Raw genomic sequence first — 22344 nt, 5'->3', positions numbered from 1 at the left:
TGCATCGTAAAATCAGGCAGATGGTGTAGTTTATGGCTAATGGGCAAGAATTTCTCCATTTGAAGCTGGTTTTTTTTTTTTTCCAAAACTAATCCATTACCAGATATGCTACATGCCATTTTATCTGATGCGTCCTTACAAGGTAACGAGGAAGTTTACTAAAATAACTTCTAATATGTTTTTGAGAAAAAAATCCCAAAGTTTAATTGTAATAATTAAATAGCTAACATTGAATACATTGAGTTATGTTAGCGCGTTTCCTAGGTATCTTGCATCACTGTTTCAGTGTTAAGGCTTCTGTCATAAACTAATGTAATTCAAAAGTGGTCGAGTAGAGAATGAAACTATAAAAAATGCAAAATCACTTATGTTATGCTCAAAAGTAATAACATTTTTATTTGACATTTCTGCAGAAAAACTGAAAACTCACCTGTGACTGAGCTGCATCTGAGTTCATGATCATTTTAATATTGTAGAAAAACATTTATTGCTTACTTCTTACCCCTGTGTATGAGACTTCCTTTTCTAAAAGGTGGTAGATTAAATACAATAAAAAAAGAGTAGGTCTCTGAGTTATTTAGGAATAGATGGGTTTTGCCATGATGCTAATTACATATATATTATTTGAATCATATGTCAAAGTTTTCTAGTTGGACCAATCCAAATGTGTAGTATCAAGTAATGTAGAAATTATGATCAAGTTTATCTTAGATACTGAGTATATTTGTAAAACATATGAGTAACAAACATTTTTTCTAGTTCTTACTCTATACAAAATAAGACATACCGTATTTTGAGATTCTTCTAGCTCTAGAGGTCTAATATCTATGGGTAAATAATTTTATTATTTATAAGGAAGTCAAAAAGTTGAAATTTTAGACTCTGAAGTGCATCCTCATAGTGTTGAAATAAATGATACATTTCTTAAAACAGTACAAATATCATAACACACTTTTTCACCTAAAAAATATTAGTGCTTATTTTATATTACATACTAAAATAGCATGTGCATATAGATATTGTTATTGTTGTTTAGTCACTAAGTTGTGTCCAGCTCCTTTGTGACCCCATGGACTGTAGCCCACCAAGCTCCTCGGACCATGGGAGTTCCCAGGCAAGAACACTGGAGTGGGTTGCCATTTCCTTCTCCAGGGGATCTTCCCCATCCAGGGACTGAATCTGCATCTCCTGCATTAGCAGGTGGATTCTTTACCACTGAGCCACTAGTATTAGTGACAGGCTAAAGACAGGGCAACTCTTACTCAGAAAACTATTACTCTACTGAGTTTTCTTAATAGAACAGTGACTTTAAATATTTGTAATATTTAGAGAAATAGTGACTTTAAATATTTGTGGAGAAAAGGGAACCCTCCTACACTGTTGGTGGGAATGCAAACTAGTACAGCCACTATGGAGAACAGTGTGGAGATTCCTTAAAAAATTGCAAATAGAACTACCTTATGACCCAGCAATCCCACTGCTGGGCATACACACCAAGGAAACCAGAATTGAAAGAGACACATGTACCCCAATGTTCATCGCAGCACTGTTTATAATAGCCAGGACATGGACACAACCTAGATGTCCATCAGCAGATGAATGGATAAGAAAGCAGTGGTACATATACACAATGGAGTATTACTCAGCCGCTAAAAAGAATTCATTTGAATCAGTTCTGATGAGATGGATGAAACTGGAGCCGATTATACAGAGTGAAGTAAGCCAGAAAGAAAAACACCAATACAGTATACTAACACATATATATGGAATTTAGGAAGATGGCAATGACGACCCTGTATGCAAGACAGGAAAAGACACAGATGTGTATAACGGACTTTTGGACTCAGAGGGAGAGGGAGAGGGTGGGATGATTTGGGAGAATGACATTCTAACATGTGTACTATCATGTAAGAATTGAATCGCCAGTCTATGTCTGACGCAGGATGCAGCATGCTTGGGGCTGGTGTATGGGGATGACCCAGAGAGATGTTATGGGGAGGGAGGTGGGAGGGGGGTTCATGTTTGGGAATGCATGTAAGAATTAAAGATTTTAAAATTTAAAAAATAAAAAACTAAATAAATTTAAAAAAATAAATATTTGTAATAATAATCCAGTTAACTTTAAAAATTCACACGTGGATATGATGTTAAGTCAGTACTAATATTCTTCTACAATCAAGATATTAAGCAATTCTAATTATATAAGATTGCTTCAGATGAGAGTCTTTTGACATCCTATTTTTTAGCCAGACTATTATTCTTTTGACATATATCTTCAGACCTAAGAAAGATATATATTTTCCATATTATCAATGACAAATCCTATTTCATTCTACATTTATATTTTTCCTGTTTATATTTGCTGTGTAGATATTTCAAATAGTGGTGTGATATCTGCCTTATACTTCTTGTAAGTATCTCTACTTTTCTATGTAAGCTGCAAGAGTGAAGTAATCTAATGACAAATGAAAGGCATGTGCTTATATAATTATAAGCAGAAGCTGATAGGTGCTCTTTACAACTCCTAGTATACATAAGATACTCAAAGTTAGATACTTTTAAAAATCATTCAGACCATTTTTAAATAAAATTCAGTTAACAGGTAAGCATTTGCTGATGTTGTGGTGGGTTTTCTCTTCCCCAGGTACTGGGAGATCGGTGGGCAAACATCTGTAGGTGGACTGAAGATCGCTGGGTTCTTTTACAGGATGTTCTTCTCAAATGGCAACGTTTTACTGAAGAGCAGGTGAGTTACATGGGGGATAGTGTATCAGTGAAAGAGAAGGAGAGATGTTAAATGGGTACCTACAAATATATGATGTACTTTAATAATTATTCTTCTTTCTCTTTTGAAATTATTTTATTTCTTTCAGTGCCTATTTAGTACATGGCTTTCAGATAAAGAAGATGCAGTGAACAAGATTCCCACAACTGGCTTTAAGGATCAAAGTGAAATGTTATCAAGTCTTCAAAAACTGGCCGTATGTATTCTTTAGCTATTGATATTATTTTTTTAAAAAAGTAGTCTCTACTAACATCCTTATTTGGTCTTTCTAATGTTTAAATCTTAAACATAATATTCATTTTTCTTTCTTATATCAGTCTCTTTTCTTATATTGTTACTTGTCTTAATTAAAATAGGAAAAGATGATTGCGGGAAAGATTGAAGGCAGAAGTAGAAGGGAGCAATAGGGGATGCCGTGGTTGGATGGCATCATTGACTCAATGGCCATGAATTTGAGCAAACTCCAGGAGATAGAGAAAGACAGGGAAGCCTGGCATGCTGCAGTCCATGGGGTTGCAAAGAGTCAGACACAACTGAACAACAACAAATAGTATTGCTCTCCTCACATAGTAGAAAGAGAAACTCTAGTGTCTCTGCCTTTTCTTACAAGGTCATGAATCCCATCATAGGGGCTTCACTGTCATCAGTTCAGTTCAATCGTTCAGTCATGTCCGACTCTTTGTGACCCCATGAACTGCAGCATGCCAGGCCTCCCTGTCCATCACCAACTCCCAGAGTCTACCCAAACCCATGTCCATTGTGTCAGTGATGCCATCCAACCATCTTATCCTCCATCGTCCCCTTCTCCTGCTTCCCTCAATCTTTCCTAGCATCAGGGTCTTTTCAAATGAGTCAGCTCTTCACGTGTCATAAATTATTCACTGTCATAAACTCATCTAAACCTAATTACCTCCCGATGGCCCAATGTCTTAATACCATGATATTGGAGGGTATATATATATTGGGGACACAATCATTTAGATCATATCATTACACCCCTGGACTCTCAAAATGTGTGTCTTTCTCACATGCGAAATATATTTATCCCATCTGAACAGACCCAAAATAACTTATATAGTCCCAATATCAACTCTTCAGCATATATTGTAAAGTTCAAAGTCTCATCATTTAAATCAAATAAGACTCAAGGTCTGAGGCTGAGCTCTCCAACTATGAACCTGTGAAACCAGACTAGTTATATGCTTCCAAAATAGTGATGTGACATGTATAGGATAGGTCTTTCCATTCGAAAAGGGGAAAACAGCAAAGGAGGAAGGGGTGACAGGCCACGCGTAAGTCTAAACCAGAGCAAGAACAATTCTGTACGTTCCTAATGCTCGAGAACATTCCTCTTTGGACTGATTCTCTGCACTCCAGGGCCGCCAAAGTGGCACCATCACCCCCAGAATTCCACAATATGGCCTTGCCTCTTCAGCATCACAGTGCACTGCCCACCCACATGGCTCTCTGCTGCAGTCCCACTCACAGGACTCCCTGTCGTGGCTGCTCCTGAGGCACTAGGTGGTGGCATCGTGCATGCCTGCCCCCCCAAACCTGAGAGGTGGCCCCACCCTTTGAAACCCAGGAGGAACTGGCTCTGCCATTTGGGCCTACGGTAGGGGTGGCGGCCCTGATGTCTTTGTATCACCTATATCATTCTTCTCTTTACTTGATGGGAAGAATGCATGTGTTCACAGCCTTCCTTCAATCCATCCAGTTTTCTTTGTTTCCATTAGTCCCAGCTGGCAGTTTCTACTAGTATATTACAGTATCCATGGCTTCATATTCATGTATCCATAATGTATACATCTGTACCTCGGCTTCTGATCAGAGAGCCGATTAGGTCCCTGGTTCACATCCACACTAATATCCTCATCAAATAGTAGATCAACCACACCCGTTAGTGTTCACATCTAAACATCCTTTCACATTTTTTTTTTCCCAGTGTGGATAGACTGAAAATTTTCCAAATCCGTAAGTTCCGGTTCATTTTTGTTAAACAGTTCCTTCTTCAACTGATTTTTCTCTTCTTGTGTTTTTACCTTAAGCATTCAGATGAAACCATGATGTTCCTTTCACACTTTGCTCAAATATTTCCCAAAGACATCAGATTTCTTAGCTAAATATCCCGTTTCATCATGTACAAGTTCTACCTTCTACAAAATACTAGAACATCAACACAACTCAGTCATTGCTACTTTATAACAAGGATTGTCTTCTCTCCCTTGGCCAATATGTTCCTTACTTTGTCTGAGACCCCAACAGAATGGCCTATACCATCCATATTTGTACCAACATGCTATTCATGATTATTTATGTATTCTCTAAAAAGATGGAAACTTTCTTTCCAGCTCTCCTTTTTTCTCCCTGAGTCCTCACCAGAGTTGCCCTTCGAAGTTATCTTCATGGCAATCTTGACTTTCTCGAGCATGTACCTCAAAACTCTTTCACCCTCTACCCATGACCCAGTTCAAAGCTGTTTCTGCATTTTTAGGTATTTGTTACAAGAGACACCAGTTCTTGTTCCCAATTCCTATCTTAGTCTGCTTGTGCTGCTGTAATAAATTGCCACAGATTGGTGAATTTAACAGTAGATATTTATTTCTTATAGTTCTAGAAACAGGGCAGCACAATATCAAGGTGCTGGAAGATTTGGTTGTTGGTGAGGGCCCTCTTCCTGGTGAGACAGAGGAAGCTCTGGTATCCCTTCTTTTTTGTATGAGGGCACTAATCACAGGAGACATAAAAGGCTCAGGATCAATCCCTGGGTTGGGAAGATCCCTTGGAAGAGAGCCTGGCAACCCACTCTGGCATTCCTGCCTGAAGAATCCCATGGACATAGAAGCCTGGTGGACCACAGTCTAGCGTCACAAAGAGTCAGACACAACTAAAGCGACTTAGCACACAAGAAGAATCCTACCATGGGGGCCCTACTGTCATGACCTCATCTAAGCATCATTACCTCCCCAAAGCTCCACCTCCTAATATGATAACATTGGAAGGTTAGGCCTTCAAAATATGAATTTTGGAAGGACATAAATATTGATAATTTTATAATATGTAGGTAAAGTTTGAACTTTGTGTTTTGAAATAGGATTGTACTCTTTGAAAAAGTATAACATACCTGGAATAAGATTATAGTAAAAATTTAAAATATAGCACTGAAAAGTACCTGTGAATGTTCTGTAAAATTATAAATAGTATAGTTCTAGAATAAACTTAAGTTTCATAAATCTAATATGTCTAAAATAAACTTAATTAGATTCTCTGAGAAATACAAGAGTAGCACAAGAAATAATTATCCTCACATAGAAGGGGCTTATATCATGTTTTGGAAAATAAGAAAAACATTAAAGCAAACAAAATGGCATTGATTATAGCACCCATATTTTTTTTTAATTTAACTGGAAGCTAATTATTTTACAATATTGTGGGTTTTGCCATACATTCACATGAATCAGCCATGGGTGGACATGTGTTCCCCATCCTGAACCCCCCTCCCACCTCACTCCCCATCCCATCCCTCAGGGTCATCACGGTTCACCAGCCCTGAGCACCCTGTCTCATGCATCGAACCTGAACTGGCAATCTATTTCACATATGGTAATATACATGTTTCGATGCTATTCTCTCAAGTCATCCCACCCTCGCCTTCTCCTACAGAGTCCAAAAGTCTGTTCTTTACATCTGTGTCTCTCGCTATTTCACATATAGGGTCATTGTTACCATCTTTCTAAATTCTATATATATGTGTTAATATACTGTATTGGTGTTTTTCTTTTTGACTTACTTTGCTTTGTATAATAGGCTCCAGTTTCATCCACCTTATTAGAACTGATTCAAATGCATTATTTTTAATAGCTCAGTAATATTCCATTGTGTATATGTACCACAGCTTTCTTATCCATTTGTCTGCTGATGGACATCTAGGTTGCTTCCATGTACTGGCTGTTACAAACACTGCTGCGATGAACATTGGGGTACACGTGTCTCTTTCAATTCTGGTTTCCTTGGTGTGTATGTCCAGCAATGGGATTTCTGGGTCTTATGGCAGTTCTATTTCCAGTTTTTTAAGGAATCTCCACACTGTTCTCCATAGTGGCTGTACTAGTTTGCATTCCCACTGACAGTGTAAGAGGGTTCCCTTTTTTCCACGCCCTCTCCAGCATTTATTGTTTGTAGACTTTTGGATAGCAGCTATTCTGACCGATGTGAGATGGTACCTCATTGTGGTTTTGATTTGCATTTCTCTGATAATGAGTCATGTTGAGTATCTTTTCATGTGTTTGTTAGCCATTTGTATGTCTTCTTTGGAGAAATGTCTGCGTAGTTCTTTGGCCCATTTTTTGATTGGGTCACTTATTTTTCTGGAACTGAGCTGCAGGAGTTGCTTGCATATTTTTGAGATTAATTCTTTGTCATTTGCTATTATTTTCTCCCATCCTGAAGGCTGTCTTTTCACCTTGCTTATAGTTGCCTTCACTGTGCAAAAGCTTTTAAGTTTAATTAGGTCCCATTTGTTTATTTTTGCTTTTATTTCCATTACTCTGGGAGGTGGGTCATAGAGGATCCTGCTGTGATTTATGTCAGAGACTGTTTTGCCTACATTTTCGTCTAGGAGTTTCATAATTTCTGGTCTTACATTTAGATCTTTAAACCATTTTGAGTTTATTTTTGTGAATGGTGTTAGAAAGTGTTCTAGTTTCCTTCTTTTACAGGTGGTTAACCAGTTTTCTCAGCACCACTTGTTAAAGAGATTGTCTTTTCTCCATTATATATTCTTGCCTCCTTTGTCAAAGATAAGGTGTCCATAGGTGCATGGATTTATCTCTGGGCTTTCTATTTTGTTCCATTGATCTATGTTTCTATCTTTGTGCCAGTACGATACTGTCTTGATGACTGTGGCTTTGTAGTAGAGCCTGAAGTCAGGCAACTTGATTCCTCCAGTTCCATTCTTCTTTCTCAAGATTGCTTTGGCTATTCGAGGTTTTTTGTATTTCCATACAAATTGTGAAATTGTTCATTCTAGCTCTGTGAAAAATACCATTGATAGCTTGATAGGGATTGCACTGAATCTATAGATTGCTTTGGGTAGTATACTCATTTTCACTATATTGATTCTTCTGATCCATGAACATGGGAAATTTCTCCATCTATTAGTGTCCTCTTTGATTTCTTTCACCAGTATTTTATAGTTTTCTATAAATAGGTCTTTTGTTTCTTTAGGTAGATATATTCCTGAGTATTTTATTCTTTTCATTGCAATGGTGAATGGAATTGTTTCCTTAATTTCTCTTTCTGTTTTCTCATTGTTAGTGTATAGGAATGCAAGGGATTTCTCTGTGTTGGTTTTATATCCTGAAACTTTACTATATTCATTGATTAGTTCTAGTAATTTTCTGGAGGAGTCTTTAGGGTTTTCTATGTAGAGGATCATGTCATCTGCAAACTGTGATAGTTTTACTTCTTCTTTTCCAGTTTGGATTCCTTTTATTTCTTTTTCTGCTCTGATTGCTGTGGCCAAAACTTCCAAAACTGTGTTGAATAGTAGTAGTGAGAGTGGGCACCCTTGTCTGTTCCTTACTTTAGGGGAAATGCTTTCAATTTTTCACCTTTGGAGATAATGTTTCCTGTTGGTTTAGCATATATGGCTTTTATTATGTTGAGGTATGTTCCTTCTATGCCTGCTTTCTGGAGGCTTTTTATCATAAATGGATGTTGAATTTTGTCACAGGCTTTCTCTGCATTTATTGCAATAATCATATGGTTTATATCTTTCAGTTTGTTAATGTGGTGTACCACATTGACTGATTTGTGGATAGTGAAGAATCCTTGTATCCCTGGGATAAAGCCCACTTGGTCATGATGTATGATCTTTTAAATATGTTTTTGGATTCTGTTTGCTAGAATTGTGTTTAGGATTTTGCACTATGTTCACCGGTGATATTGGCCTGTAGTTTGTTGTTGTTGTTGTTGTTGTTGTTGTTGTTGTGGCATCTTTGTCTGGTTCTGTTATTAGGGTGATGTTGGCCTCATAGGATGAGTCTGGCAGTTTACCTTCCTCTACAATTTTCTGGAAGAGTTTGAGTAGGATAGGTGTTAGCTCTTCTCTCAATTTTTGGTAGAATTCAGCTGTGAAGCCATCTGATCCTGGGCTTCTGTTTGCTGGAAGATTTCTGATTACAGTTTTGATTTCTTTGCCTGTGATGTGTCTCTTAAGATTTTCTATTTTTTCCTGGTTCAGTTTTGGAAAGTTATACTTTTCTAAGAATTTGTCCATTTTTTCCAAGTTGTCCATTTTATTGGCATATAGTTGCTGATAGTAGTCTCTTATGATCCTTTGTATTTCTGTGTTGTCTGTTGTAATTTCTCCATTTTCATTTCTAATTTTGTTGATTTATTTCTTCTCCCTTTGTTTCTTGATGAGTCTGGCTAATGGTTTGTCTATTTTATTTATCTTCTCAAAGAACCAGTTTTTAGCTTTGTTGATTTTGGCTATAGTCTCCTTTGTTTCTTTTGCATTTATTTCTGCCCTAATTTTTATGATTTCTTTCCTTCTACTAACCCTGGGGTGCTTCATTTCTTCTTTTTCTAGTTGCTTTAGGTGTAGAGTTAGGTTATTTATTTGATTTTTTTTCTGTTTCTTGAAGTAGGCTTCTATTGTTATGAACCTTCCCCTTCAGTTCAGTTCAGTTCAGTCACTCAGTCATATCTGACTCTTTGCGACCCCATGAATCACTGCACAGCAGGCTTCCCTGTCCATCACCAACTCCCGGAGTTCACTCAGACTCATGTCCATCGAGTCAGTGATGCCATCCAGCCATCTCATCCTCTGTCGTCCCCTTCTCCTCCTGCCCCCAATCCCTCCCAGCATCAGAGTCTTTTCTGATGAGTCAACTCTTTGCTTGAGGTGGCCAAAGTACTGGAGTTTCAGCTTTAGCATCATTCCTTCCAAAGAAATCCCAGGGCTGATCTCCTTCAGAATGGACTGGTTGGATCTCTTTGCAGTCCAAGGGACTCTCAAGAGTCTTCTCCAACACCACAGTTCAGAAGCATCAATCCTTTGGCGCTAAGCCTTCTTCACAGTCCAACTCTCACATCCATACATGACCACAGGAAAAAACATAGCCTTGACTAGATGGACCTTAGTCGGGGGAATCCCATAGATTTTGGGTTGTTGTGTTTTCATTTTCATTCATTTCTTTGCATATTTAGTTTCTTTTGTGATTTGTTGGCTATTCAGAAGTGTGTTGTTTAGCTTCCATATGTTTGTATTTTTAATAGTTCTTTTCCTGTAGTTGACATCTAATCTTACCGCATTGTGATCAGAAAAGATGCTTGAGATGAGTTCAATTTTTTTGAACTTACCAAGTCTAGATTCATGGCCCAGGATGTTATCTATCTTGCAGAAGGTTCTGTGTGCACTTGAGAAAAACGTGAAATTCATTGTTTTAGATATAGATATCAATATAGATATCAATTAGGTCTAACTGGTCCATTGTATCATTTAAAGTTTGTATTTCCTTGCTAATTTTCTGTTTAGTTCATCTATCCATAAGTGTGAGTAGGGTACTAACGTCTCTCACTATTATTGTGTTACTGTTAATTTCCACTTTCATATTTGTTAGCATTTGCCTTACATATTGTTGTGCTCCTATTTGAGTGCATATATATTTATAATTGTTATATCTTCTTCTTGGATTGATACTTTGATCATTATGTAGTCTCCTTCTTTGTCTCTTTTCATGGCCTTTATTTCAAAGTCTATTTTATCTGAGTATTGCTATTCCTGCTTTCTTTTGGTCTCCGTTTGCATGAAATATCTTTTCCAGCCCTTCACTTTCAGTTTGTGTGTGTCCCTAGGTTTGAGGTGGGTCTCTTGTAGACGGCATATATAGGGGTCTTGTTTTTGTATCCATTCAGCCAGTCTTTGTCTTTTGGTTGCGGCATTCAACCTATTTACATTTAAGGTAATTATTGAGAAGTATGATCCCATTGCCATTTACTTTATTGTTTTGGGTTTGCGTTTATACACCTTTTCTGTATTTCCTGTCTAGAGTGATCCTTTAGCATTTGCTGAAGAGCTGGTTTGGTGGTGTTGAATTCTCTGAGGTTTTGCTTGTCTGTAAAGCTTTTGATTTCTCCTCCATATTTGAATGAGATCCTTGCTGGGTACAGTAATCTGGGTTGTAGGTTTTTCTCTTTCATAACTCTAAGTTTGTGCTGCCATTCCCTTCTGGCTTGAAGAGTTTCTATTGAAAGATCAGATGTTATCCTTATGGGAATCCCTTTGTGATTTTTTTTTGTTGTTTTTCCCTTGCTGCTTTTAATATTTGTTCTTTGTGTTTGATCTTCATTATTTTGATTAATATGTGTCTTGGGATGTTTACCTTGGGTTTATCCTGTTTGGGACTCTCTGGGTTTCTTGGACTTGCGTGGCTATTTCTTTCCCCATATTAGGGAAGTTTTCAACTATTATCTCCTCAAGTATTTTCTCATGGCCTTTCTTTTTGTCTTCTTCTTCTGGGACTCCTATGATTCGAATGTTGGGGCATTTAATATTGTCCCAGAGGTCTCTGAGGTTGTCCTCATTTCTTTTAATTCTTTTTTCCTCTCTGCTTCATTTATTTCCACCATTCTATCTTCCACCTCACTTATCCTATCTTTTGCCTCAGTTATTCTACTGTCGGTTCCCTCAAGAGTGCTTTTGATCTCAGTTATTGCATTATTCATTATTGATTGACTCTTTTTTATTTCTTCTAGGTCCTTGTTAAATTTTCTTGCATCTTCTCAATCCTTGTCTCTAGACTATTTATCTGTAACTCCATTTTGTTTTCAAGATTTTGGATCAATTTTACTATCATTTTTCTGAATTCTTTTTCATGTAGACTCCCTATCTCCTCCTCTTTTGTTTGGTTTGGTGGGCTTTTATCATGTTCCTTTACCTGCTGAATATGTCTCTGCCTTTTCATCTTGTTTAGGTTGCTGTGTTTGGGATGGCCTTTCTTTATGCTGGAAGTTTGTGGTTCCTCTTTATTGTGGAGGTTCCTCCCTGTGGGTGGGGTTGGACAAGTGGCTTTTCAAGGCTTCCTGGTTAGGGAATCTTGCCTCAGTGTTCTGGTGGGTGGAGCTGGATCTCTTCTTTCTGGAGTGCAGAGAAGTGCCCAGTAGTGAATTTTGTGGTGTCTATGGGTTTGGTGTGACTTTTGGCTGCCTGTATTTCTGTGCTCACATAATGCAGGCTATGTTCCTGCGTTGTTGGAGAATTAGCTTGGTATGTCTTACTCTGAAAGTTGTTGGCTCTTGGGTGGAGCTTGGTTTCAGTGTAGGTATGGAGGCTTTTGGATGAGCTCTTGTCAATTAATGTTCCCTGGAGTCAGAAGTTTTGTGGTGTTCTCAAGTTTGGGATTTAAGCCTTCTACCTCTGGCTTTCAGTCTTATTCTTACAGTAGCCTCAAGACTTCTCCATCCTTACAGCACCACTGATAAAACATCTAGGTTAATGGAGAGAAGATTCTCCACAGTGAGGGACGCCCAGAAAGATTCACAGAGTTACAAGGAGAAGAGAAGAGGGAGGAGGGAGATAGAGGTGACCAGGAGGAGAAGAGGAGGAATCAAAAGAGGTGAGAGCAGTTTAGCCAGTAATCAATTCCCTACTTACTTTCCACAGTCTGGAACACTCAGAGAGGTTCATGGAGTTCCATAGAGAAGAGAAGAGAAGAGAAGAGAAGAGAAGAGGGAGGAAGGAGATAGTGGTGACCAGGAGGAGAGGAGGGGGAGTAAAAAGGAGAGAGACCAATCTAGCCAGTGATCAGTTCCCTAAATGTTCTTCACAGCCTGGAACACCCAAAGAGATTCACAGAGTTAAGCAGAGAAGAGAAGGGGGAGGGAGGAGATAGAGGTGACCTGGTGGAGAAAAAGGAGAGTCAAAAGGGGAGAGAGCAATCAAGCCAGTAATCACACTCCTAAGTAAAAATGGGTATTGAAGATTGGATTCTTAAAGGTACAAAATTGATAACAAATACCAAAAAGCAGAGATTAAAAATCTAGAGTAGAGTTTAGACTCTCAAAAATACAATATTAAAAGCACAAAACAAAATTACAAATGTTATAAAAATATGAAATTTGCTTTACATATAGGGTCTTTCTTTTACAAGGTAATAGTAGGTTTTATAAAGGAAAATTAAAGGAGTAATAAAGAACTTAAAAAATTTTTTAAAAATGGAAAATGGTAATAGTAAAATATATCTAAGAATTTCTCTGGAGCTGTTGAGGGCAGTGTGGGGTCAGTTCAGTTTCAGATAGTTCCTTGTTCCAGCTTATACTTCTTCTCAGGGTCTATAGGTCCCTTCCAGTGTAGTCAATGCTAACTACAGTGTTTTAGTCTGTTGCACCTGTCACTTCCAAAGTGATTCCCTCTTTATCTTGGCTCTCTCTGTTTGCAAGTCTCTTTTGTGTCTAACTTCTGCCCTGACACAAGGGGGTGAAAGTGGTCATTTATTTAGGCTCACTTGTTCAGTTGTGCTGCAGGGAGGGAGGATCACTGCAAACAAATATCACTGGCATGTGGGGGGAGTGCTCGCAGGGTCTGAGCCACACTGGGTTTGCCCCTACTCACGGTGTGTGTGATTTTCCAGTCTACACTGCTCAGGCTCCAGGTTACTCTGCAGAGTAACTGTCTAAAGCTGGCACTGGGTTGTGGTCACTTCCCAGGTGTAAGCCACTCAGGTTCCCGGGTACTCTACAAAGTCACGGACTCAGCTGGGCCTGCGTTTTGTGCCCTTCCCAGTTCCGAGCAGCTCAGGCAACCAGGTGCTTGGTGAGCACACCCTCCCCAGGTGGGGCAGTGATTATAGCACCCATATGTTTTAAGGGATTAACAAACTTTGGCAATAAGGGGACATCAGGGTTCATTGAGACATTTCAGTTTGAGTTGAACTGTATGGAATTTTAAAAAAATCTACAAAGTTTCTCTTCAACTGTGAATTTTATTATTTTCAAGTAAGGGAGAGGCCAATTCAATATTTATTAAGAGCTTGATTTTTCAAGTAAAGTATTGCATAATTAGGATTTCTTTTCTATTTTTGATCAATTCTACTAAATGCTAATGTGATGTTTACTGTGATACAAAACAATGATCTATTGTAAATAATGTTTCATAACTTTACATAAATGTATCATACATTTTTGGCTCCATAGTGACTAATTTTCTATAAGCTTTTAATTTAAAATAGATTCACATATGTATTACTTGTTATTACAAACTAGCTTCTCATTGATATAAATGAATCCTCAGAGAATGTGCTTTTTGAGTGATATCACTACTGAAGACAGATTTCAGAAAAGTAATCTGTCTATCAAACAGTGCAAAAATATCAGTGATACATTTGTAATTTTGTTCTGAAACTAATGGGGAGCCATTGGGAGCTGAATAACAATCGTATTTGCATTTCCAGAGCACTCTTTGGTAGTAAGACTTTTTATAGTAAGGAGGCCAATTAAAACTGAACTAAGTAGCACTCCAGTACTCTTGCCTGGAAAATCCCATGGACGGAGGGGCCTGGTAGGCTGCAGTCCATGGGGTCGTGAAGAGTCGGACAGGACTAAGAGACTTCACTTTCCCTTTTCACTTTCATGCATTGGAGAAGGCAATGGTGACCCACTCCAGAATTCTTGCCTGGAGAATCCCAGGGATGGGGGAGCCTGGTGGGCTGCCGTCTATGGGGTCTCACAGAGTCGGCCACGACTGAAGCGACTTAGCAGCAGCAGCAGCAAGTAGCACTGGGCATGAAAACAAGGAGACAGACAAGATTATTTCAGAAGAGGAAATTGAGGCCCAGAAGAAAACACATTGGCATGCATAAAGTCATAGATTAGTAGCAGAGTTAAAGTGAACACCAAGATATCCAGACTCAGGTCCAAGACTTTTAAGATGTTTCAGAATTCATCACATTCGATTCTTTGACAGAAAAATAACTGCAGTTGAAAATTTTTGTTTTGAATAATCATGTGCCTCAATGTTGACATTTTTATATAAAAAGACATTGCTAGCTCCAGGGCCATGAAAATGCTCTCTTAGCGAAGTCTCAATAATTTTCCAATATGATTAAAATTCAAATTATGTCACTTTACTTGTGAACAAAGTGAAAATATGTTTTGTATGTCTTACCGTTTGATAGTTTAAGCCAATTAACAAAACCTGACAGCTGGTCTAGAATTTGAGGTAAAATTCCCCTGCTGACTCAGGCAGTGAGTAAGAATTTAATGTTCATTAAAATATGTCACAATCTGAGACCCAAAACAGGTACCATCTGTCACCAGTTCCTACTACATACCTAGGTATAGATACAGTGTGCTAAATCTCTCTTTTATTTACAATCAAAGTAATTTGTTTTGAAATATTACCACTAATAACCCATGGGGTTTTCTCCTACTTTTCATGTGAGGTGAGAGAAGAGGAGTCAAGTATTTGATTTCCTCCTGATACGTTTTTTAATCCAAATCATGTGGGCCTTATTATTGTTCTATCATCCAAATTGAGTTTTTATTTGGCATAAAGAATAAAAAGCAAAGGAAAGAAGAAACTGAGGTGAATTCTAAGACTGGAAGAATCAAGTAGGCTCTCGTTGGAAGGCCCAAATTAACAAGAAACTGGCTTCTGTGGAAAAGTACTATTGCTGTGGCATTTGCCAGCAAAGGACAACTCTGGGAAAGTTGATGATCCAAGAGAGTGTGGTGTGCAGGGACTACAGGAATGCTGTGGGCTTAGGTCACTATCAAGTGTCTGCAAGATAAGATGGCAGGGACAGAGTACTTATGGGAGCTTGGCAAATCCCTGTGAACAGTGCTGTTTCACCAGGACTTGATAATTTAACCTCAGCTTTGGTAATCACCCTCAAAGAAGTCCTCCAGATAGCATCAGTGGTTCTCATGGCGTGGTCCCTAGACTAGCAGCATTACCCAGGAACTCCTTAGAAAGGCAAATCCTTAGGCCCCCATCCCAGGCCTACTGATTCATAAACTCTGGAAGCATAGGGCCGAGCAGTCTTCCAGTTCACAAGCCTTCCTGGGGATTCTTGTGCTCCCTTAAGATGAGAAACCCACACAGTGGATCAATCTACAACAACAGGTGATTAGAAAGAATTAGATTACTCTGTCTTGTTGTTGTTTGGTCGCTTCCGTTGTGTCTGACTCTTTGAGACTCCATGGACTATAGCCCGCCAGGCTCTTCTGGCCATGGAATTCTCCAGACAAGAATATGGGAGTGGGTTGCCATTTCCTTCTCCAGGGGATCTTCCCAATCCAGTGATTGAACCCATGTCTCCTGCATTGGCAGGCAGATTCGTTATCACTGAGCCACCAGAATACTTCTTACATATAGAAAACTACTCATAAAATAGGTACAGGATTCAGTTTTGCCAGTTTATGAGAAATTATCTTGGCATTGATCCCTGAAGTATCCATCTGATGAGCATAAGTTGATGACTTTGTGGGCTTTTTGCAAGCATACATCCTCCTTTCACTTCAAATCATCTAACCTTGACCATATAGAGCATGTTTATCTTGTCTCCTTGAGCAGCTTATCTATTACTTGCCCATTTCTACTGCTGTCCTATCTGATTTATTGGCTGTTCTTTCCTGTTTACCTTGGAGGTTTGTCCAGGTACCTCGCTTCTATGAAAATAAATTATATTTCTTCTTTCAAAAGCCTAGCTGATCTCTGCCTTGTACACATTTTCTAGAGCTTCTTTTTGCCTTCTGAATTTTCTAGAACTTTAGCTCTCTGGCACTGAAAGATCTAGAATCAATTCTTAGGATGCAGAAATATGTCCTTTTAATACACTAAAATTGAGTAACAACTAAATTGTAGTTATTTAATATACACAAAATCCAAGGTTAGAATAATTTCTGTCTAAGGATAGATGGGAGAAGGTAATTCATTACTGTGATGCATTGTATCTGGCACCACCATGGATTTCCTGTTTTTTTCTTGTTAGTTATGGTGTGAGAGTACTTCAGGAACTTGATGAGATGAAGAAAGACTGGGAGAGAGAGTGGTTCAGAGCCAACAGAGGAAACACACTGAGGCAAAACTACTATCCTGCTATCACCATTTGACAAACTAGATCTAGAATTTACCAGATAGAAGCCTTGGCTAGTACAGTGTTTTTGTCATACAGATTTGGGTAAAAATATTACTGATTTGATAATTGCACAATTTATAATAATGCTGTTTTTACTTTACCTGAGTTATTATCCCTAATTATATTCTTTAATGGGAAATTTCCCCTTTATTTTTGTATGTTCACTAAGTGCTTCTTCTTTGGTTGATTGTTAACACAGGAGGCTCCATGTCATTTGCCACTAAATCTCTTTGTGTATCCAACTACTTTTATAGATCATCTAAGAAAACCTCTTTAGGTAACAGGAGACTACTCATAAATTTCCGATGGAAATTGTTTCCTCTTCTTCAAATTCAGCTTGTATATTTTGGTCTATTGCATTCTTTCAGGCTTAGGAAAAATAGTGAAAAGACAATTATTGAGGAGAAACTAAAAATGCATTTCAAAACTTGCTTTTATTCCCTAAAAATGGCTCGCAGTAAGACTGCAATATAAAGAACACCAGGTGAAGCAAATTCTGAGAAAAGGATGAACTAATTGAAGGAGACACCAGAGCCGTCTGCAGTCCAGAGCTATCAATGCAGGTGGCATGCCAAAATGAGCTACATAAAGTGTCCTTTGCAGGGGGTGGGCATATATTGATTTCTCTCTGTCAATGATACTTCAGTTCAGGAGCAATTGGTGCATCTGTTTCATGCTCATTTATTTGCCATATGCAATGTTAGTTGTTCTTAAATAAATTTGCATTTATTTTGGAAAGATAGGTCTCACAGCTTAGTTTATGTTCATTACACTTGCTGATGCCAATGAGAGAAGATGGTAAAACGTCCATAAAATAATTCTCTCCTTTCTTTCTTCTTAGTCTGTTTTTACAAATTAAATCAGGGTCTAGCATTGGGGAGATGGAAATGGGGTTTCCCAAAGCCTAGGGTGACCTTAATGGGTAAAATGAAAGAATAAGCTGTCCTGATCTACTAATTTCACACAAGCCACTTTGTTTATTCATTTTCTATCAACCAAAGAGCATGTGTAACCTTCCATTGCTCCTAGGAACTTTGGAAATATGAATGATATAAAAATACTTCATAAAACACATAAGCATTTAGTAAATAAGCATAGTAATTCCAAAGGATTTGTGCCATACTCAATTACTTTATTCTATTACTTAATGGGCTTTAAAATTAGCTTTAGAAGATAATTGCTCAAATAGCTGAATGTTAATTGAATAACAGATGCTAAAAAATGTAAAAGTCAGTAAACTGCATAACAAGGTTTTTGTATCTGAATAATGAAAAGTATGTACAAATCATAGAAATAAAAAAAAATAGCAAATTTATTCAAAGAATCACAGCATTTCAGATTGGAAAGGCCCCTTAGCTATGCTCATCTTCTCAATTCACCATGTTCTCTTCAGTACTCCTGGCATGTGGTATTTCATTTGAATTCTATCAGAAATTAAGAGGAAATTCACTAACATCCAAGAGCCCTACCTTTCACTTTAGAACACCTCCAAATATTAAAAAGTAATTTCCATATGTCAATCTCTGTTTTTCCTTTTGAACCAACATTACTTTTTTTTTTCCCCTGACACTTCTTCAAGAATGTTCAGGTAACTCATAAATGCCTCTGACTCCTTATTTATTCTAAAATAAATAAAAGTATTTATTCTGCATCTGACTTTTATTTCTCTCTAAGCTTCTTGGGAACATTATTTGGATTATAATTTTCTACTTATATTTTTATGAACTCTTGTTCTTTTGCAGACAGAATTATAATCTTTTCATGTCTATACAAATGGGAAAATGCATGCAAAAGCAGATTGAACTACAGTGTTTTTTAAAATGTAACCAAGGCTTAGTCTGTGTTCTTCCTTTTTTTAACAGGTTTTAAAAACTGATCTAGAAAAGAAAAAGCAAACCATGGACAAACTCTGCTCACTCAACCAAGATCTCCTTTCAACACTGAAAAATACATTGGTTGCCCAAAAGATGGAAGCATGGTTGGACAACTTTGCCCAGCGCTGGGATAATTTAGTCCAAAAACTTGAAAAGAGTTCAGCACAGGTTAGTGATAATCAGTTCAGTTCAGTCACTCAGTCGTGTCCCACTCTTTGCAACCCCATGAAACGCAGCACGCCAGGCCTCCCTGTCCATCACCAACTCCCAGAGTTCACTCAGACTCACATCCAGTGAGTCAGTGATGACATCTAGCCATCTCATCCTCTGTCGTCCCCTTTTCCTCCTGCCCCCAATCCCTCCCAGCATCAGAGTCTTTTCCAGTGAGTCAACTCTTGGCATGAGGTGGCCAAAGTATTGGAGTTTCAGCTTTAGCATCATTCCTTCCAAAGAACACCCAGGGCAGATCTCCTTTAGAATGGACTGGTTGGATCCCTTTATTAACCTACAATAAATTATACTTGAGATTTTTGAAATCTGCAATGAGAGTGTGATACTGTAACCCTACAGAGGATGTCACTGGATTAGTCCTTGCTAAGTATTCAATTAAATAATAAAGATGGTTCTCTTGGTCACCTTTGACACTGGAGAATGTGGGAGAGGTGGAGGAATGAGTGCTGGTGGGCTGAACTCGTTATTGCTTTATAGGAGGGTGATGGTTCAGTCACTATGTTGTGTCTGGCTCTTCTGTAGCCCACCAGGCTCTTCCGTCCATGAGATTTCCCAGGCAAGAATACTGGAGTGAGTTGCCATTTCCTTCTCCAGCCTTAGATGATAATCCTTTCCAATTCAATGGGAATGAGGATGAGCAACTTAGACAGTCAGACAACATGGTAGGAAACTGTGTCATCACAGTCTAACTCCAAATCATAGATCCCTGAAATAATAAGGGCCATTAATTGACCTCTGCATTTTACACATGAGAAAATTAAGTTTAGGGAGGAAAAGTGAACTGTCCAAGGAAAGTCAATGACAAGAGCAGGACTGGGGTCCACGATCTTTGATTTCACCAAAGATATCTTTCAGTTAGTGCAAGTGAGGTTATAATCAGTGGCTTTTCTGCCATAGACTGTTGACTCCTAAAATCATGCAACCAAGTTATACTAACACATATAGGTTGTATATTAGGAAAACATCTATGTTATACTTGTAGTGTCATGTGGTTTTTTGTTAAGAATTGTGAACGTTTTGGTAATATATTTTTTAATGGAGTATTTTTTAAACTTGAAACTCTTATTATCTGATATGGTTGATGGTGGAATCATGGAAAGTCATTCAAAAATTAACATCATGTTCAATAGTGTTTAATACATTCTGCCATTTTGTTTTGTGTTATACAGGCTAACTTTTACTAATTGGTCCCAGTTCATACCTCAGTGCACTGTGCAAATACCCTTGTTAAAACCATATTCAATAGCTTTAGGCTTATATCTACTGTCTTGTGAGACAGTGCAGGGAATTTTGTTTTTTGAGACTTGGCATCTGATTAGCAGCATTTAGGAAATGTTTATTGAAAGATGAAAAAATGAAATTTGAAACATTGCTCCTAAAATATATAATTTAAATGATCAGCCAACATACATAATTTTAAAACACAGTTCCATCTTTTCAAATCAAATTGATATTTAAAATTTATAACTTGAAGAAATATCAATTTCAGTCATTTCTCATAAAGTCATTGGGCAATAATTAAAGTTTCATTGACTGTATTTGGGGCTGTTAGTGGATATACTGGCAAAGACAATGGCAACCCACTCCAGTACTCTTGCCTGGAAATCCAATGGACGGAGGAGCCTGGTAGGCTGCAGTCCATGGGGTCGCAAAGAGTCGGACTTGACTGAGTGACTTCACTTTCACTTTTCACTTTCATGCATTGAAGAAGGAAATGGCAACCCACTCCAGTGTTCTTGCCTGGAGAATCCCAGGGATGGGGGAGCCTGGTGGGCTGCCGTCTATGGGGTCGCACAGAGTCTGACACGACTGAAGGGCGACTTAGCAGCAGCAGCAGCAGCAGCAGCAGCAGCAGTGTATATACTAGTGATTTTACCACCAGATCACGATTCTTCTTATTATATATAATCTGGCCTTGGCTACGTTGCATGACCATTGACATTTATGTAACAAATATGTCATACATTAGAAAGTGTTAACTTTTTAAACCAGCAGTGATATCATTCAAATATATGCCCATCAGCTCCATAGGTTATTGGTGCTGTAAAATGATCAGTTACCATATTAAGAAAGACTGGCATTATTTGAAAAAGAAAGATATTTTGAAATGTGTCTCTTTAAAGGGATATATTCATGGAAGTGTAACTGTTAACAACAGGTTGCACTCTGGTTCATTTGCACTATTGGCAGTGGTTTTCCAAACTTGAGTCTGCCTGATAGTTACCTGGGAAACTGACTCAAATGCATGGTTCTAGATTCCGTGCTCAGAAAATCTCATTCAGTAGGCTTGTAATCTACATGCAGCCTTTGATAAAGTCTGCCAAACATATTTTTTGAAAACATTGAATTGGTAAGACAATGACATATGTGCCAGTCCCTACATTCTGGTGTTCCTCAGTACTGCCTGAAATGGGAAGAAGAGAGACCTTTCTGGCAGTGTAATATTTAAATATACTCATTCCGTAGAATGATATGTGCATCTCATCAAAATCTTACTGGTTTAATTATTTAAGTTGGTTAATTTTAAAAAAAACTTAGAAGCCTTATTTTTTAATGGCTTAAAAGTTATGAGACTTTGACCTTGGGCAACTTAACCTCCTATTTTTGAATTTTTCAAAATCTGTGATAAAAAAGTACTAGCTTTGATTTGTTTAATTCTCTATAAATTGACGTCCAACATATAATATAAATCTGTTCCACTTGCTCCCTGGGATTTGATGAGAATAAAATGAAGCCATAGACATGAAAGCATTTTGAGGGAAAAAAAGATTCTCTTGATATGCAAGGCATACTGTTTAGTGAGTCTGGACGGCTTGTTATAGTTCACTGTGATTTTTTTAAAGATGTTTTTATGTAGACCATTTTGGAAGTCTGTACTGAATGTTACAATATTGCTTCTGCTGTCTATGTCCTACTTTTTTGTCCATGAGGCATGTGGGATCTTAGTTTTCTAACCAGGGAGCAAACCCTCCCCCCTGCATTGGAAGGCGAAGTCCTAACCACTGCACTACCATGAAAATCCCAAGTCTACTATGATTTTTTTTTAAACAGTTTCTTTTTAAACCATTTTACACTCCTATACCAGACCAGAAGCAAATAAACAACATTGTATAGCAATTTGCTTCCTCAGTCGCTAAACTTGAGCCTTTCTTAAGCTCATGTCTCAGTTTTCACTCTTCAGTTTTTCCCCAAAATGTACCATCATAGACCCATCCAAATCATTGCTAGGGGCTTGGGACTCTTAACAGGATAAGAAGGAAGCTACCCAGGGAAATAGGAATTAAAAGGAGATAGACTGAGACAAGAAATA

At 38.0% G+C, this 22344-nt stretch overlaps 1 protein-coding gene across 9 annotated transcripts in view; it reads left to right on the top strand.

Annotated features, from left to right (window-relative positions):
* DMD (dystrophin) overlaps positions 1-22344 on the top strand; it is a 2668835-nt gene that overhangs the window by 1113582 nt on the left and 1532909 nt on the right. For all 9 annotated transcript variants that reach the window (XM_060407875.1, XM_060407877.1, XM_060407874.1 and 6 more), the window contains 3 exons: positions 2645-2746; positions 2874-2981; positions 18792-18971. In XM_060407875.1, the coding sequence (XP_060263858.1) occupies positions 2645-2746; positions 2874-2981; positions 18792-18971 (390 nt within the window). The remainder of the gene's footprint in view (positions 1-2644; positions 2747-2873; positions 2982-18791; positions 18972-22344) is intronic.

This window comes from Ovis aries, chromosome X (assembly GCF_016772045.2).
Source record: "Ovis aries strain OAR_USU_Benz2616 breed Rambouillet chromosome X, ARS-UI_Ramb_v3.0, whole genome shotgun sequence".
NCBI classification, from domain to species: domain Eukaryota; kingdom Metazoa; phylum Chordata; class Mammalia; order Artiodactyla; family Bovidae; genus Ovis; species Ovis aries.
The sequence above is the reverse complement of the archived record's forward strand: the minus strand, read 5'-3'. Positions and strand labels throughout refer to the sequence as shown.